Here is a 17,769-nt window from a genome sequence, read left to right on the forward strand (position 1 = left end):
TTAAAATTAGCCCTGGCGAGAGATCAACCTAGAACAGAGATATGAGCTTCACAAGAAGATGGGAGGGAGAGGAGATAGTTGACCAAGATGCATTGGGGAGGAAAGGCCATGAATTATTTATTCATCCTCATCTTGCTAGATAAGAATAAAAGTTTAAAAGACTGAAAAAATACTTACCTTGAAGGAACCAAAATTATAACTCAGTCCTTGTTAGGGTGAAGGTCTCTTCCTATCTAATTTGTAATTTTTCTGTATCTTGTTATGAAAATATCTTGACTAATAAAATTGCAATTGTTTCTTTAACTCATCCTGTCTTTAGAAGCTTATTGTCACTCCCTGTGTAACAGCTATTCTTAATCTCAAGGTTTTACATGCTACATGGACATGAGGGGAAATTACATTAATCCACACTCTCAGTATCTTTAGCTTGTAACCTTGCTGATACGTCACTTACATTCACTTGTTAATCAGAAAACATTAAGATGTTTTGTCTTGTCTTTTTTCTTCAGTTGTGACTGTAATTTAAAAAATCATTTCTAAAATGAGCATAAATGTGGAAGCTCTTCAAACAGCTATTAGCCTCTCTTTGCTTATTTCCATTCTTGAGGTGGTTATGATTACCTCACCAGAATGTAAACTCCATGGGCGTTATGATTTATAGACACCAGGTAGTAAACAGTAATCATGCTAGCTCTGTATTAAGCATGATTCAAATACAATGTCATTTAATCCCAAGTGCAACCATGTGAAGCTGTTACAACTATCCACATTGCATAAAAAAGAAATTTAGGTTCAAAGATGATAAGGCATTTGATGTGAATCCCACAGCTGTGTTTTCTGGCTCCTCTCTTCCCCTCCCCTCCTCCTCGCTTCCCTTTCCTCCTTCCCCCGTCTCCTTCCCTCTCCTCTCCTTTCTACCCTCAACTCTAACCTCTTACTCTGGTACACTCTACCTAGCCACTGTGACCTGTTTTCAGTCTTTAAATCAATGTTCCCTGAGCCTCAATCTAAGTTAGTTTCCTGTGTTATTCACTCTCATGTCACCTAATACTTACCCTTCGTGTTACCACCAAATTAACTATTATTTATTTGTATGATTATTTACTTAATATCTATGTCTTCCACTAGACTATGAGGTCCACAGAGGCAGGAAAATGCCTGTTCTGTTCACCACTGTGTCCCCAGTGACTGGGTATCAGTAAAGATCACAGAGTGAATGAAGGAGTGAGTGAAATGGCACAGCCAGAATTCAAACCAAAGCCTATCTGACTCCAAAGCCCATATTGTTAATCACTATGTTATCATCATATATAGATATGCAATCATTTCTCCCTAAATTGAATTCTTTTCTGACCTTCATTCAATACTGCTGTGTACAAGGCAAGTCGGTGTCGTAGTAATGAGGTGCATTAGTAATGCTGTAGTAATGAGGTGCATTTCCATAACTAATTTTAACTTCACAAAATTTAACTGTAATAAATTCATAAATCTCTTTCCAACCACTTTTTGGAAGATTCCTGGGGGAAGGGATAAATTGGGGATTGAGATTAACATATACACACTACTATATAGAAAATAGATAACTAATAAGAACCTACTGTATGGCACAGGGAACGCTACTCAATACTCTGTAATGACCTATTTGGGAAAAGAATCTTAAAAAGAGTGGATGTACGTATAAGTATAAGTGATTCACTTTGCTGTACAGAAGAAACTAACACAACAGTGTAAATCAACTATACTCCAATAAAAATTAATTTAAAAAAAAGATTCTTGGGACTTCCCTGGTGGTCCAGTGGGTAAGGCTCCACGCTCCCAATGCAGGGGGCCCAGGTTCGATCCCTGGTCAGGGAACTAGATCTCGCATGCATGCCGCAACTAAGAGTTCACATGCCGCAACTGGAGGATCCCATGTGCCGCAACCAAGACCCAGCACAGCCAAAATAAATAAACAAATAATTGATTAACAAATAAATAAATAGATTCCTTCTGCTTTCTACAAGTTCCTGAATGTTGTACAGGTCAGGTCTAGTCAATTTAGAAGCTTATATTTTCACTTAATATAAAGTCCTTTGAATTTTTTTTTAATCTGTTACCAAGTTATCTGTTACCAAGATAACTTCTTAGTTAAGAAAGTCACAGGCAAGTTAATTAATTTCAGGTCCTATTTTAAGTGACTAGCAATTTCTCAGTGTTTATATTGGATATATCTCCATGGGAGGTATCAGGTGTAGCTGTCAAGGCTAATAATGAATGCAGATTAGGGAACACTGTCACATATGGAATAGCTTCTGTGAGTGGAATGGTGGAAACAGAAATCTCTGTTGACAACTAGATGGGACATTTTATTCATTGGAATCCTGTATATATCTTTTCACATATTAATGATTCTAGAACTCTTCCCAAGTGGGATTTTTTTCACTCCATCTATTATCAAACACTTGATAAATTATCTTAAAGTGAAAAATTTTCCAAGGTATAATATTTTACTTCCTATGCTGAGTGGTGTGCTTGAAACTTTAATAAGTTGTCTATTCAAAGTGGCTCCTCAGGAATATTTCCCTTAGAATGAACTTGAAATATAGCTTAACCCATCTTCCAAAAGAGCAATTCTCTAGTGCAATAAAATTGTCATAGGGAGATGTAAGTCTTGTTGGACTTCATTTCAATACTCATCATTTTATGTCAACCTTTAGGAGAAGGAGCAAGCAATTTTAAGATAAAATTTTCTGCAGCATTATTCACAATTCACAAGACATGGAAACAACCTAAAAGTCCATCAGTGGACGAATGGATAGGGAAGAAAATGTGACATATTTATATCTATCTATATCTAAATAATGGACTACTACTCAACCATAAAAAAGAAGAAAATCCTGCCATTTGCAACAACATGGATGGAACTTATGGAGGGCATTATGCTCAGTGAGATAAGTCAGACAGAGAAAGACAAATACTGTATGATCTCATACGTGGAATCTAAAACAAGCAAAAAACTCATTTAAAAAAAAGAGATCAGATTTACAGTTACCAGAGGTGGGGGGCTGTCAGGGGTGGGGGGATTGGAAGAAGATAGTCAAAAGGTACAAATTTCCAGTTATAAGATAAATAAATGCTGGGGGTGTAATGTACAACATAATGACTATAGTTAACACTGTTGTACGATATATTTGAAAGTCCTAAATATATTTGAAAGTTCTCATCACAAGGAAAAAAACATTTTCTTTTTTTGTATCTATATGAGATGATGGGTATTAAATTTAAGTTAACTAAATTTATTGTGGTAATTACTTCACAATATATTTAAGTCAAGTCATTATGCTGTAAACCCTAAACTTACACAGTGCTGTATGTCAATCATATCAATAAAACTGGGAAAAAATATGTTCTCTTATCTCTGTCTTAGTATCATCTCTTCTGTTGCTCAACAATGCTTTCTATACAATGTTTCTACACACAGTTTCATCTCCCTACAGGGCCACATTATAAATTTTGTGGGTCCTATGCACTTTTACCTTCATGGTCTCTTTCCTCCATAAAGATATTAAAAATTATATTTTATAATTAATTGGTATAAAGATGAACATATCAAAATATTACATATTAAAATATTTTTTCAACTTAAAAGTTATTTTTTTCTCTCTCTCTCCTGATTTTAAAAGAAATTAAAACATTCTCATGGGTCCCTTAAAATATGGTGGTCCCCAGTGACACTGATGGATAGATTGGTCCTGTCTCTCTAAGAAAATCAGGCAGTAGATATGACAAACTCTCCCCAGTTTTCTGCTGTTGATTATTAGCTTTTGCGTTTGTGTGCTGAGCACCTGTGGGCCTTGCTGCACTGTCCTTTGTGGTGGACTACAAACCCATTGGTTCTCACAACCTCCTCAAGCATGGAAGGACTCAGCGAAGTGCCCTGTGTATTAATTGGGGTTCTCCAGAGAAACAGAGCCAATAGAATGTAGATAGATAGATAGATAGATAGATAGATAGATAGATAGATAGATAGACAGATAGATTTATTTTAAGGAATTGGCTCACATGATTGTAGGGGCTGACAAGTCTGAAATCTGCACATAGATAGATAGATGATAGATAGATAGATAGATTTATTTTAAGGAATTGGCTCACATGATTGTAGGGGCTGACAAGTCCGAAATCTGCACAGTGAGCTGGCAGGCTGGAAACCCAGGGAGGAGTTGCTGTGGCTGTTTGAGTCCAAAGACACTTTGGAGGCAGAATACTCTCTTCCTTGTGGACCTCAGTCTTTTCTCTCAGGCCTTCAACAGACTAGGTGAGGCCCACCCACATTATGGAGGCTAATCTGCTTTGCTCAAATCTACTGATCTAAATCTTAATCTCACCTAAAAAATACCTTCAACAGTGAAATATAGGTTGGTTTTTGGTTATATATCTTAGCCTAGCCAGGTTGACACACAGAAGTAACCATTATTTTGCTGTACACGTGAAACTAACACAACATTGTAATTTAACTGTACTTCAAAAAAAAAAAAAAGTAACCATTATACCCTGTATTTTTAAAAAAATATGATCTTGAGGTTGCTACCAGGCTGTTACACAGGGTTACAAAGATCTTCATGCAAATATCACTGCCAGACTAGAGAAGAAATAAATTGTCTCAAGGTCAAAATAATGTGAAACAAAACTGTATCACCTGTACCTTGAACAAACCTAGCCTTGTAAACTTGAATAAATCTGAAAATTCTGATTTTGCTTTTAAGTAAATGTCAGCCTGCCCATTTGCCTTTATGAACAGAAGTGTAAGCATTCTTCTTTACCCAAATGGCATGGTTTTTAAACCAGGGACCAGAAATGGCCTTAAAATACTTAGTTAATGACCGTCAGAAAGGAACATTTAACAGCCAATATGGACAAAACCATAATCATTGTTTTTGGCAGCTATTCTCAAAATTCAAACTGTCAATTCTAAATAAATCCAGGGGAAGCGTGGCTCCAACACATGGGAAAAGGAGAACCGGAGGGAGACGCGACCAGTGCTCAGCTGTTGCCGGCCCTAGTGCGACCTAACACCTGACACGAGTGGTGCAGGCTGCGGGCGCTAATGAAGACCCCAGCTAATGCCCTTGCTTCCCAGGATGTGGCCCTGGAGTGGAAGCCTCTCACTACAGCCCTACAGGCAGGAAGCTCCCGGGCGTAGAATGAATGGCGATGACTGAGTGTTGTGCCCACTGGGAAGCCCCCCCACCAGCACCCACTCCTCAGGCAAGGAAGGGAAACCATGCCCTGGTTTCCCTGACATGGAGACACTATTTTTTAAATTTATTTTTTGAATTAATTTTTATTGGAGTGTGGTTGCTTTATAATGTTGTGTTAGCCTCCACTGCACGACAAAACGAATCAGCCCTACGCATACAGATATCCCCTCCCTTTTGGATACACAACTGATGGGAACATACTGTATAGCCCAGGGAACTCTACCTAACGCACTGTGGTAACCTATATACATTATTGATACTATGTATAAAATAGATAACTAATGAGAACCTACTGTACAGCACAGGGAACTCTACTCAATGCTCTGTGGTGACCTAAATGGGAAGGAAGTCCATTTTCCCAAGTAAAGCAAAAAGGTAGACGTAGATAAGACAACAGACTTCAGGGACTTCAGGGATGGAAATAAAGAGCGTACAGCATGGCTGAACCTTCAGAGCCAAGGCAAAGTTAAGGATCTCAGTAGAGACTGCTGTCCAAGTCCACGAGGGAAGTCGAGGCCAAAGGGAACAGAGGATGGTGCTCAGCCCAATGCCCCACCCCACCTTCAGTGCCAAGAAACTCATAACCAACTCCACTCCCACCTGCAAAGACTTAGTTCATCTAAGGGGAAAGGGAATGAGGAAAACAACTGGAATAACTTTCCTTGAATTGACAAAATGGTATTTTTCTTCTAAAGAGAAGAAATAGTGTCTTCTGAGCTAAGCTGAGTTGTTATAAAATGTTACAAAGTTTTTGCCCACCTAAGTTACATCGTCTCTAAACCTTATACTCACTGTATATGTAGTAACTGAACTTCAGTCACTCACCAAAGAGAGCTATCCATCACAGCTAAATACATAAAGAAAACCGATACATAAGCAAAAAAGTAACAGAAACAAGTTAATTAATCACTGCTTCAGGTTCTACAAGTTAGGGTGGCAGAAAGTTTATTTCTCTAGAGAAGTGACTTCGCTAAGGTACAGCTTAATACACTTCAGCCTTTAGGGATAAATGCTATGAGGAACCTTCATATGAAGAAAGTTGTGCAATTAAAGACAATGCCCATTATGTTCCATCATAATAACACTTTATGTTTATTTGAAAGGCCTCTGTGGAGTGAGTTCTGAGCACGAGTGGTTGTACTAACTTTAGCAAAGGCTGACTGTTAGTCAGCTAGCGCTGTTGTAACAAAATACCTCAGATGGGTGGCTTCAACAACACATTTATTACCTCACAGTTCTGGAGGCTGGGAAGTCCAAAATCAAGGTGGCAGCCAGTTCAGATCCTCCTGAGAACTCTCTTCCTGGCTTGCAGATGGCCACCTTCTCACTGCGTTCTCACATGGCAGAAAGAGTTCTAGTCTTTCCTCTTCTTATAAGGACATTAATCCCATCATGGGGGTCCCACCTTCATGACTTCATCTAGACCTAATTACCTCCCAAAGGCCCCACCTCCTAATACTATCACATGGGGGGTTAGGATTTCAACATGCAAACCTGTGGAGGACACAAACATTCCATCCACAACAGACTGCACGTTGAATTGCATGGAGTGGGAACAGGTAAATCCAAAGTGTAGGCAGTGGAAGGGCACTGGGGGTGAAGGCAGCCAGTCCACGTTCTGTTCATCAATTAATCACCCCGAGTTCTCCCTACTTCCTAATCCATATCCCTAACTGGCAATTCCAAGCATGGAACCTTCCAGAGGTCTCTGGGAAGAACAATTCCACCTCCACTGCTATCTTCTCCTATACCATTTATTCACCATCATGACGCCACTGCCTTTGTATTTTCTAGAATGGTTAAAAAAATTTAAAAATTTTGGTCTTCTTCCCAACAGTGTTGGAGAATGATTCTATTATCTACTTTTTCTCCTCTTTTAATGGGGTTTAGAGAAGCAGAGGACATAAACACATGTACTCAAGTCCAGAATCTTGAGCAAAAAGCCCAAATCAGCTATTAATAATCCCATTTTCACAAAGAGGACACTGAGGCCTAGAAGGGTTAAGCAACGTTTTCAAATGGTGGGGCTGACTTACACCATATCTTCTAACTTACTGTCTTATACATAGTTCTTTATAAGCCCACTCAAATTATTTGGGAAGTTATGGTTAGTTTACCAATATTTCCTAGAAAATTTAAGGTGGAAATTAACCTTAAAACATCCAGAAACCAGACCTAGACAAAGTGAGGAATGAGCTCAAGACAACAAAATCAACTCATTTCAGAGTCAACAAGATCCAGGGTTCTTGACTCCCTGGCTAATATTCTTTTTAGGCCAACAGACGTTTGCTCAATAGATGACTGAGTTGACAAGCAAACGATTTTCTTATGAGGTGCCCGTAAAAAGGAGAATTTGTTCCCTTCACTTGTTCCTCTCAGTTTCCCTGGTCTGCTTATCCTCACCCATCACATGGTAAATTTCACTGTGAATTTAAAAATCCTTCTCACTCTCTCCCTAGAAAACCTCTTATTTCTCCGGCCTTCCTCTATTCATAACTTCAAGAACCATCTCAACGGTGATGAGCCCCATATATCAGACGATCCCCAGCCAAAACCTGTCTTTTGGGCTCAGGATCTACCTAGCTAACTGCCTTCTGGATATAACGTGGAAACCAGACAGACCCTGCACACCCAACATGTCTCAATCTGAGCTCATGCTATTTTCCCCCAACTTGTTCTTCCTCCATCTTGGTGAATGACACCAAATATCCACCCAGTTCCTCCAGCCGGAAACCTGTGCTTTACAATCTCTCCCTCCTCCCAGTTCCGATGCATCTGTCTTGTTGACTCTCACCCCTAAATAACGACTCATCCTCAACCTCGTCCACCATCCAAGTTCCGGTTACCATAGCAGCCGGCACACAGTCTCCCTGACGTCAGATTTACTCCCCACACTCACCACTCACCTAGCCTCTGGTCCATTTATAGCCAGAGTGATCTTTTCAAAATGTAGAAGCGTTCAGTATTCCCAAGGCTTGACATTCTCCAGGGACTTCCGCTTAGCCTCGGGACAAAATCCAAACTCCTATGGAGTCCTGCATAACCTGACCCCTGCCTACCTCACCGGCTTCATCTCCCACTACTCTTCCCACCTCACGGTTTCTCCCAACCACACTTCCGCCCCAGTGGCTTCCACAGTTGCCCGAATGGACTTTGCTTCTTCCCATTCCCCGTGTGCGGTGGAGAAAACTTATCCAGCACTCCCAGCCCCGATCCTTTGCCTAGCTAACTCCTACTCACCTCCCAGAGCTCAGCTGACATTTCACTTCCTGGGGGAAGACCACCCCCAGCACCAAGTCCAGGGGACACTTTCACTCCTTACCTGACCTGACCTCCCTCTGGCACTTGCCACACAAAGGACACCCTCCTTGACCTCTCCTGACTCACACCCGCCGGGCCACCACTCTCCCAGGCAGCTCTCCTTTTCTCTGATGCACCTGGCCCTCCTCTGCCAGTACCCCCTGCAGCTCTACCCACTCCAGCCATGCTTGCCTTCTTCCTTTTTTCAAACTTTTATTTATGACCCCATTTATTATTTACTTAACTATACTGTGAGCTCGATAGTTAGAAACAGCCTCTTCTACTTAGTATCCCGATTTATTACAGGCACGTACTTTCTTTAAAGTTTTATTTCAGTCTTACAGGAAAGTTACAAGAATAATCAAGTATATGCTTCGCTTAGATTCATCAGCTGTGAGAACATTTTGTCACATTTGACTTATTCCTTTCTCTCTGTACATTACAATCATGATAGCCGAATCATCTGTGAGTACTCTGCAGACATCATAGCCTTTAACCCCTAAATACTTCAGCATGTATCTCCTAAGAACAAGGACATTCCTTTGCATACAGCTGTCAGATTCAAGAAATTAACTATGATACCGTATTATTCACCAGTTATCTCGATAATGTTCCTTAGAGCAACTATAAATGTGTGGCATGTATGGTCAGGTATCTTTAGTCTGTTTAATCCAGTTCTCGGCCTTCCTTTCTCTTTCAGAACATCAATAACGGGATAAACTGGCATATGGCTCCTGACATGAAGCACTGAGAAGTAAACAACGTGTCTGGTATAGAATCACCATAAATGCCAAAAGTGATTAACTTGAATCTAAGGATGAGGAAACGTGAGGCATCCCCAAACTGAGGGACGTGCTACAAACTGTACTCTTTTTAAACACATTGCCCCTAAGGGCCTGTAGTTGCCCTTGTTATTTCTGAGAACACTCCCTCCCATCATCACCGACAACTCCGCACAGATGTCTTCTCCTTGGAGAGCCCTCCGGACCCACTCCATCCCCAGCCCCATCCCCAGCCCCAGCCCCACCCCAGTCAACCTCCATCCGGCTATCCCGCTTCATTGCCTTTCGAAGCATTTAACACACTTTGAAATTACCTTGTTTATCTATTTGTTTTCTTTTGTTATCTATTTCCCCCACTAAAATATAACTTTTATGAGTAGTGGGACCTTATCTAAAACAGTGCCTGCTTTAGACTAGGCCCTCACTTTTTAACTGTTGAAGGAAAGAATTTCCATATCTTTGGTGCCCTAAGACTCAAAGCACGTTCGCCACGTGGGTGACTCGTGCAATGCGTGATTCACCAAGCAGAACTTTTCTGGTTCAGGTTTCCTCCCAAGTTCTCATTTGTGCTTACTCCAAATATTCACACAATTTCAACACCAAGACCTTCCTTTTTGATTCTCCACTCTACCCATTTCATTCACCCTTAAGTAGAAAAGACTTAGGAAAATGTGATAATTATAGTCAGTTCTTAATATTGTTCCCCTTTGCACTGACGTTGAGATTAGATGATGATGAGCTGGAAATGCTGAAAAATACATTTCTGTACAAAGCTAACAGGGAAGGTTCAGGAGGGACAGCGTAAGGGTAAATTCAGTCAACTTAAAAAGGAAGTTATTTCAGTTACTCAGAAATAAAATTCACATATTTCCTTTTATTAGCAATATTTAAAATATTTTATTCAAGCACTATGTAAACATGTAGGGATAGAAGCCATAATCAATAGTGGCGCTGGTATCAGTAAGAGAAAGAGTGCAGTGTTACTGGTCCGCCTCAGCAATGCTTTGAACTTCTCTGACTTAGATCAAAGTCACCAAAGCACCAATTTCAAAGGAAAAAAATTGGAAGCGAAACAAAGAAAAAAAGAAACCTTGGGTAAATAACCTAGCATAAATAATTCCTAGCACAGCAAATGTTACTCCCTTTTTAAATTAAAATTTTTAATTGTCCTTGAACACAGAAAAAGTAAGTCTTTGTAATGAGTCAACTTAACTCAAGTACAAACCAAGAAGCACTCACTATTGTTTCAAATACACTACCCATTACATTTGGCAACATTGAGTAAAGATACACACGACCTTTTCAAAATATGAAAGGAAAAACTTGCTCTCTGGTGTTCAAAAAGTTCTTTTCTCCTACCTGTTCTTTGAATGCTTTCCCTCATGCTGCATTCTAAAGCCAGGTGGTCAAAGAATAATTAGATACCAAGAGAAATTAAGTGCTACAGTTAAAATAAAGTTGGATATACAAATGAATTAACTGGTTATCATTCCTTTTTTTTAGCTTTTTATTCTGAAGTAATTTTAGACCCAGAAAAAAGTTGCAAAATTAGAAGAGAGAGATTCTGTATACCCTTTACCCAGCTTCCCCTAATGTTAATTACATAACTGAAGTCCACTAAAACAAGGAAATTAACGTTGATGCAATACTATTAACTAAACTACAGATCTCATTCAAATTTCACCAGTTTTCTAATAATGACCTTTTTATGGTCCAGCAGCCAACTCAGGCTCCCACATTGCATCTAGCTGTCATGTCTCCTTAGTCTCTGCCAATCATGACCTTGACACTTTTGAAGAGTACTGGCCAATTATTTTGCAGAAAATCCTTCAAGGTGGGTTTGTCTAATGTTTTCTCATGATCAGACTGTTATGATTTATTTTTGATAGTATAAAGCTCTTTTTTATTTGAAACAAGGGAAAACATTTAGTTACTTATCTAGTTCAGTCCCTACCAATAGAGTACACTTTCTAGGAGTTTGTCCAATTGATTGTTTCATAGTCTAAAGGTATTTATTCCCTTGGGCAAGGAGAAAAAGTCATCCTGTTAACTTTTACAGCCATATCCCAAATATTTTATATACTTTTCTTCTTCTTTATAATGACTTAACCAAGTTTGTATTTTTAGCTTTTTAAATAGTTCCCTTACCAAATTTTTGTCTGGTGTATCTCTCAAATACTAACAGAGGTATGTTAAAAGTGTTCTACTGTAGTTGTGAATTTGTTTATATCTCCTTATAGATTTTTGCTTCTGTCAATTTTTGTTTTATATATTTTGAGGCCATTTTATTAGATGCATACACATTTAGAATTGCTAAAGTTCCTGATGAATAAAAATTTTTATTATTATGTGATAGTGATATAATTTGTGTTATTATTGTGGCTTTCTTTACCTCTAGTAATGCTTTTTTGCCTTAAAACTATTCTGTATAATATTATTATGCCTAATAAGCTTTCTTTCGCTTATTATGTGTCTGGTAAATCTTTTCATACACTTTGCTTTCAACTTTTCCATATACTTTTGTTTATATGTGTCTTTCATAAATAGCGTATACCTGGATTTTTAAAAAATTCAATGTGACAGTTTTGTTGGTTAACTGAGCACTTAGTCCATTTATATTTCTTGTAATTACTGGTACATTTGTATTTCTTTTCATCATCTTTTTTTTTTCTTAACTTTTTCTGTTTCTTTTTCTCTCCCTTCTTACCTTTTTTGGGAAGCTTTAGGGTTTTTTTTTTTTTTCTTTATATCTAGAATAGGGAGGCTTCTGACTTAAGTTCATATGAAGATGTGATTAGAGTCAGATCTTTTCTTAAGGTGGATTAAAAGGAGAAAACCAAAAAGAACAGAGCAAATCAGAAGAGAGAGGAAATGGGGCTTCCCTGGGGGCGCAGTGGTTGAGAATCTGCCTGCCGATGGAGGGGGCACGGGTTCGAGCCCTGGTCTGGGAAGATCCCACATGCCGCGGAGCAACTAGGCCCATGAGCCACAACTATTGAGCCTGCGCGTCTGGAGCCTGTGCTCCGCAACAAGAGAGGCCGCGATAGTGAGAGGCCTGCACACCACGATGAAGAGTGGCCCCCGCTCGCCGCAACTAGAGAAAGCCCTCGTACAGAAACGAAGACCCAACACAGCCAAAATAAAATAAAATTAATTAATTAATTAATTAAAAAAAAAAAAAAGAAGAGAGAGGAAATGGTTCTTTAAAAGGTGGAAAATAGGGACTTCCCTGGCAGTCCAGTGGTTAAGACTCCTCGCTTCCACTGCAGGGGACACGGGTTCGATCCCTGGTTGGGAAGCTAAGATCCCGCATGCTTCACGGTGCAGCCAAAAAAAAAGAAAAAAAAGTGGAAATAGATACTATCTCACACCTAGTAGGATGGCTACGAGAGAGAGAGGGAGGGAAAGAGAGAGAGAGAGAGAGAGAGGGAGGAGGGAGGGAGGGAGGCAGGGAGGGAGGAAGGAAGGAAGGGAAGGGAAAATACAAGTGCGGACAAGGATGTGGAGAAACTGGAACATTTGTGCAATGCTGATGAGAATGTAAAATGGTGTATCCACTAAAACAGTATGGCAGTTCCTCAAAAAATTAAAAATTGAATTACCACATAATCCAGCAATTCCAATTCTTATATCCAAAAGAATTGAAAGCAAGATCTTGAGGAGATATTTGTACACCCATGATCATAGTAGCATTATTAACAGTAAAACAGTCCAAGTGTCCTTGTACTGATGAATGAATAAACAAAACATGGTATATACATACAATGGAATGCCATTCAGCCTTAAAAAGGGAGGAAATTCTAACGCGTGTTGCAACATGGATGAACCTTGAGGGTATGATGCTAAGTGAAGCAAACCAGTCACAGAAGGACAAATACTGTATGATTCCACTTATATGAGCTGACTAGAGGAGTCAAATTCAGACACAGAAAATAGAATGGCAGTTGCCAGGAGCCGGGGTGACGAGGGAATGGGGAGTTATTGCTTAGTGGGTACAGAATATCAGTTTTCCAAAATGAAAAGAGTTTCAGAGATAGATGGTGGCGACAGCTGCACAATAATGTGACTGTACTTAAGGCCACTGAACTGTACACTTAAATATTAAGATGGTAAATTTTATATGTATTTTACCACAATTTTTTAAAAGTTTGAAATGGTGGGGAAATAAAGGAAAAGTGACTTTACTTCCTTCATAATTATACATGACCAGCTCTAAGTCCTTTACTTTAAGGAACTATAGCTGTTGATTTACACTCGCTTCTCAAAACAACCCCATCAGACAGCAATTCTAATTAACCCTTGTTTTACAGAGAGGAATGAAACTTGCTCAAATCCCCAACAATGGTATATACTGGAGCCATAACTTTGGTTCAGGTCTTCCAAATACATGAAAACACTGACACAGCAAAGTAGCTCCATATGTTTGTGGCCTCTGAGTCCAAATCCAAGCACTTTTCACCAAATGAATGCTAGAGCTTTTTGCTCACTGATGATATAATTTGGTGACATTTTCCAGCTTCCATACCTTATTTCAGATGCATGGCAAAGTTACACTGTTCTGCTCGAAGTGACATCTGTAAATTTCCCCAAAGCATGTTTCTGTCTTCCACGCTTGAGCTGTGACACTTCAAGTCACACAATATTGCTCTTAGTATTTGTCACTTTTCCTAGCCTAGTAAAGCTCTGCTGATGATAAGGGGTAAATCCAACTTGAGAAAAATGCAACATTAGATTTGGTGCAGTGATGATACTACAAAATGACACAGTCTTGTTATGGGCTCTCGTAGACTCTTGATTTTTCATTGACACCAGGGACTGTGTCAGTTTCATTTCTGTATCCTCAGTCCCTCACACAGATCCTCAGTAACTGACTGCTGACGTGGTCCTGAGGTAAGGATGGAGGTGTCAGGGATGGTGGCAGTGGTGTTGACGTAAGGGAATCTCACAAGTTATAAAGACTAATAATAGCTAATGGATAAAATAGATAAACAACAACAAGGACCTACTGTGGAGCACAGGGAACTCTACTCAATATCCTGTAATAAGCCATAATGGAAAAGAATCTGAAAAATTATACACTATATATATATATATATATATATATATATATATATATATATATATATATATATATAAAAATAACTGAATCACTTTGCTGTACACCTGAAACTAATACAACATTGTAAATCAACTCTACTTCAATTAAAAAAAAAGAAAAAAGAATAAGAAGAGCGAATATTAAGAAGCATTTACTCTGTCACTCTGTTGGGAGCTTTACATATATGAACTGTGAATCCCCAAACCACACTATGTCATAAGCATTATGATCCCATGTTTCAGATGAAGAAACTGAAGTTCTGAGACATTAAGTAATTTTTTTGCCCAAGGTGTCAAAGATAAGTGGTATACTCAGGACTGCTTGAACTCAAAGCTAATACCTCCAGTCCCTGCAGTATTCTACTTCCTCATACAATTGCATATTATCCCTGCTTCGCACTTTAATCGGTTTTTCAGTGTCATAATGGTGTGGTAGGAAAAGTACTAAACTTTCAAAAGAAAGATATTTAAGTTCCCGCTCCATTATTTGCTAATTGAGCAAGCTATATAATCTGTATAATGGGAAATTTCTGCCTTGCCTATCTGAGTTATAAGATTGTCTCAGATGAAGTATTTTGGAAACTGAAAAAACAATGATAATAAATGCTGGCCTTTAGCTTCTACTTTTATTCTCAATAAAATTTAGGTCTTTCAGGTCAATTAAAATCTTGGGCTTGGTGGATATTTTCCTTTATGTAGGTAGAAAAATTTATCCTAAAAAATCTCAACATGGGGGTTTCCCTAGTGGTGCAGTGGTTAAGAATCCGCCTGCCAGTGCAGGGGACACGGGTTCGAGCCCTGGCCCGGGAAGATTCCACATGCCGCGAAGCAACTAAGCCCGTGCGCCACAACTACTGAGCCTGCACTCTAGAGCCCACGAGCCACAACTACTGAGCCCGCGTGCCACAACTACTGAAGCCTGCACACCTAGAGCCCGTGTTCCGCAACAAGAGAAGCCACTGCAATGAGAAGCCTGCACACAGCAGCGAAGATTAGTCCCCGCTCACCACAACTAGAGAAAGCCCGCGCACAGCAACGAAGACCCAATGCAGCCAAAAAAATAAAATAAACTTATTTTTTTTTAAATCTCAATAAGATTACTCAAAATGATCACTTATTTATTACTAAAACTTACTTATTTTTCCACCTTTACAGTAGAAAACTCTGGCACATACCACCAGTTAGGAATATCACCAATAGTGGGACAAACTGACATCATGCAACTCTTGCTGTGACACACTGAGACACACCACTTATACAGTATGCCTACCAAAAATCTTATCATGAAAAACAATCAGATAAACCTATTCTGCAGAACAAATGACCTAGAGTCTGTAAAAATATCAGTATTATTGAAGACAAAGAAATGCTGAGGAACTGTTTCAGGTTTACAGAGACTAAAGACACACAGGTAAATATAATGTGTGATCCTGAAATGAAAAAAAAAAAAAATTGCAGTAAATGGCATTATTAGGACAACTGGCAAAATTTTAGCAGATAGTGTACATTAGAAAACACTATTACAACAATGCTAAACACCCTGAATTTGATCATTGTATTTTGGTTAGAGAATGCCCTTGTTCTTAGGAGATACACACGAGTATTTAGGGATGAAGGGCCATGAAGTTTGTAATTTACTTTCAATTTGTTCCCCAAACAAATATAAATAATATAAAAATTCTACATACTCATGCATGGGCTAATATTCTTAATTCACAGAGGATACCAAATTGGGATAAAATATGCAAATGTCCAGTGGAAGAAAATTTAATTTTATTTGTACAAGACGGTACTAGTTTTCCAAAAATATACCAGGAATCAGAAAAATCTAAATGTAATTAAGGCACTATTGGGTCAGATGTAAGGCAACAATCAAAGCTGCTGAATATTACAACTCCTACAGCATGTTGGAGAATGCACCCCATGTTTTGAGTTGAAGAGTGTGCCCCAGGGATTTTTGTGGTCAGTACGGCTGGGCTGAGGACATCTCTGGGGCTAGCAGTTCCGCTGAACACAGTTCCCCCGTGTCTCTGGCAAGCACCCCTGACACACTCTATGCCTGGTGGGACCCTGGTGCCAGGTCCAGAAGGGGACACTTAACCCAGGCTGAGCCTGAAAGTCCCCAGTGCCTAAGTACTTCCTGGGAGTAAATGAGTAAATGGAGCCAACGACAACCGAATTACTGTTTCTGGAGTGATTGGCAACGAGGAGGCCAGCGACTTTGCCCAAGACTGGCATTAATCCTACCACCTCAGATTTTGAAGAAACTGCTCTGAATCACGTCTTAGTAGCTAAGTAGTCTAAGTTAAATGCAAGAATGCTTTGCTCCGGGGGCGGGGAGGGTCTACAGGAGCCAGACACCGTTTTTAGAACTTAACCCGTTTAAATGGCCAAGAGAAGCAAACTCGTACAACCTCAAAATTCAACAGCATTTCACAAACTTACGACTTGCCCCTAACTTCTTAAAATTAACCGGCCGCTGGCAATCCCGGCCCCGCTCCGACTACGATCTCCCCACGCCATCGAGAGGCAAGTTTGCCGGCGAGGAGCGCCCAGCACAGCCCGGGCCGCGCAGCCGGGGCCGAGTATCCCCGGCGCCCTCCCGGGTGGAGACGAGCCACCGGTGCCACCCGCGCGCGCGGCCGCAGGCTGCGACGGTACCTCGGGAGCTGGCGACGTGACGCCGAAGGCGGCGCGGCGGGTGGGCTGCGGGCGCCGGCGGCCCGAGCAGCTCCTGGCGGCCGGGGCCCCGCTGCGCGCTCAGACCCGCGGGCGGCGGGGAGCCAGGCGGGCGCGGGAGCCGGCGGGAGCCGGCGGTGCGCGCGGTGCGTCTCCTCGGGCAACGAGGAGCCCGTGCCGTAAACACGGCGGCGAGGCCCGGACGCACGCTGCGCCCGCGCGACCCGGGATCCCGGCCTGGCAGCGAGCCGTCCGGGCCTCCGAGACGCGCCCGGGGGCGCCGGACAGACCCCGATCCTCCCGAGGGTGTCCCCGCCGGTGCGCGGCGCAGCGGCCGAGCGGCCCCATCCGGCCAGGGCGAGGCTCAGACACCCGCCGGAGCGACTGGGGACAGCGGGGCTGGAGGCTGGTCTTCACCGCGGGACTCCATCGCGAGCGCAGTTCCGGGTCTTGTCCTCAAGTCAGGGACAAGTGATAGCGAGGTGTCAGTGTTGACAGGACTGGCGGCGTGCGCTGTCACGAAGGTGAGTGAGCATTTATTTAGCGCCCACTGTGTGCCAAGGTTTCTGCGTCTTCCAGCGCCCGGCCGCTTGCTGGGTGTGCAATCCGTGCAGTGGCACAGGCACAGGCCCTGCGCTCAGAAGGGACTCACACTTGGTTTAACTCCCCGCTGT

The 17,769-nt window shown here is 41.0% G+C and overlaps 1 protein-coding gene across 1 annotated transcript in view; it reads right to left on the reverse strand.

Moving 5' to 3' along the window:
- CCDC170 (coiled-coil domain containing 170) overlaps nucleotides 1–17,733 on the reverse strand; it is a 96,724-nt gene extending 78,991 nt beyond the window's left edge. The window contains 5 exon segments of the mRNA XM_082475051.1: nucleotides 17,078–17,162; nucleotides 17,164–17,338; nucleotides 17,341–17,364; nucleotides 17,367–17,416; nucleotides 17,418–17,733. Of these exon segments, the coding sequence (XP_082331177.1) occupies nucleotides 17,078–17,162; nucleotides 17,164–17,338; nucleotides 17,341–17,364; nucleotides 17,367–17,416; nucleotides 17,418–17,443 (360 nt within the window). The 5' untranslated portion in view covers nucleotides 17,444–17,733.
- Nucleotides 17,734–17,769: the final 36 nt, after the last annotated feature.

The sequence above is a fragment of the Balaenoptera physalus genome, assembly GCF_965194825.1.
Source record: "Balaenoptera physalus genome assembly, chromosome: 9".
Lineage (NCBI taxonomy): Eukaryota > Metazoa > Chordata > Mammalia > Artiodactyla > Balaenopteridae > Balaenoptera > Balaenoptera physalus.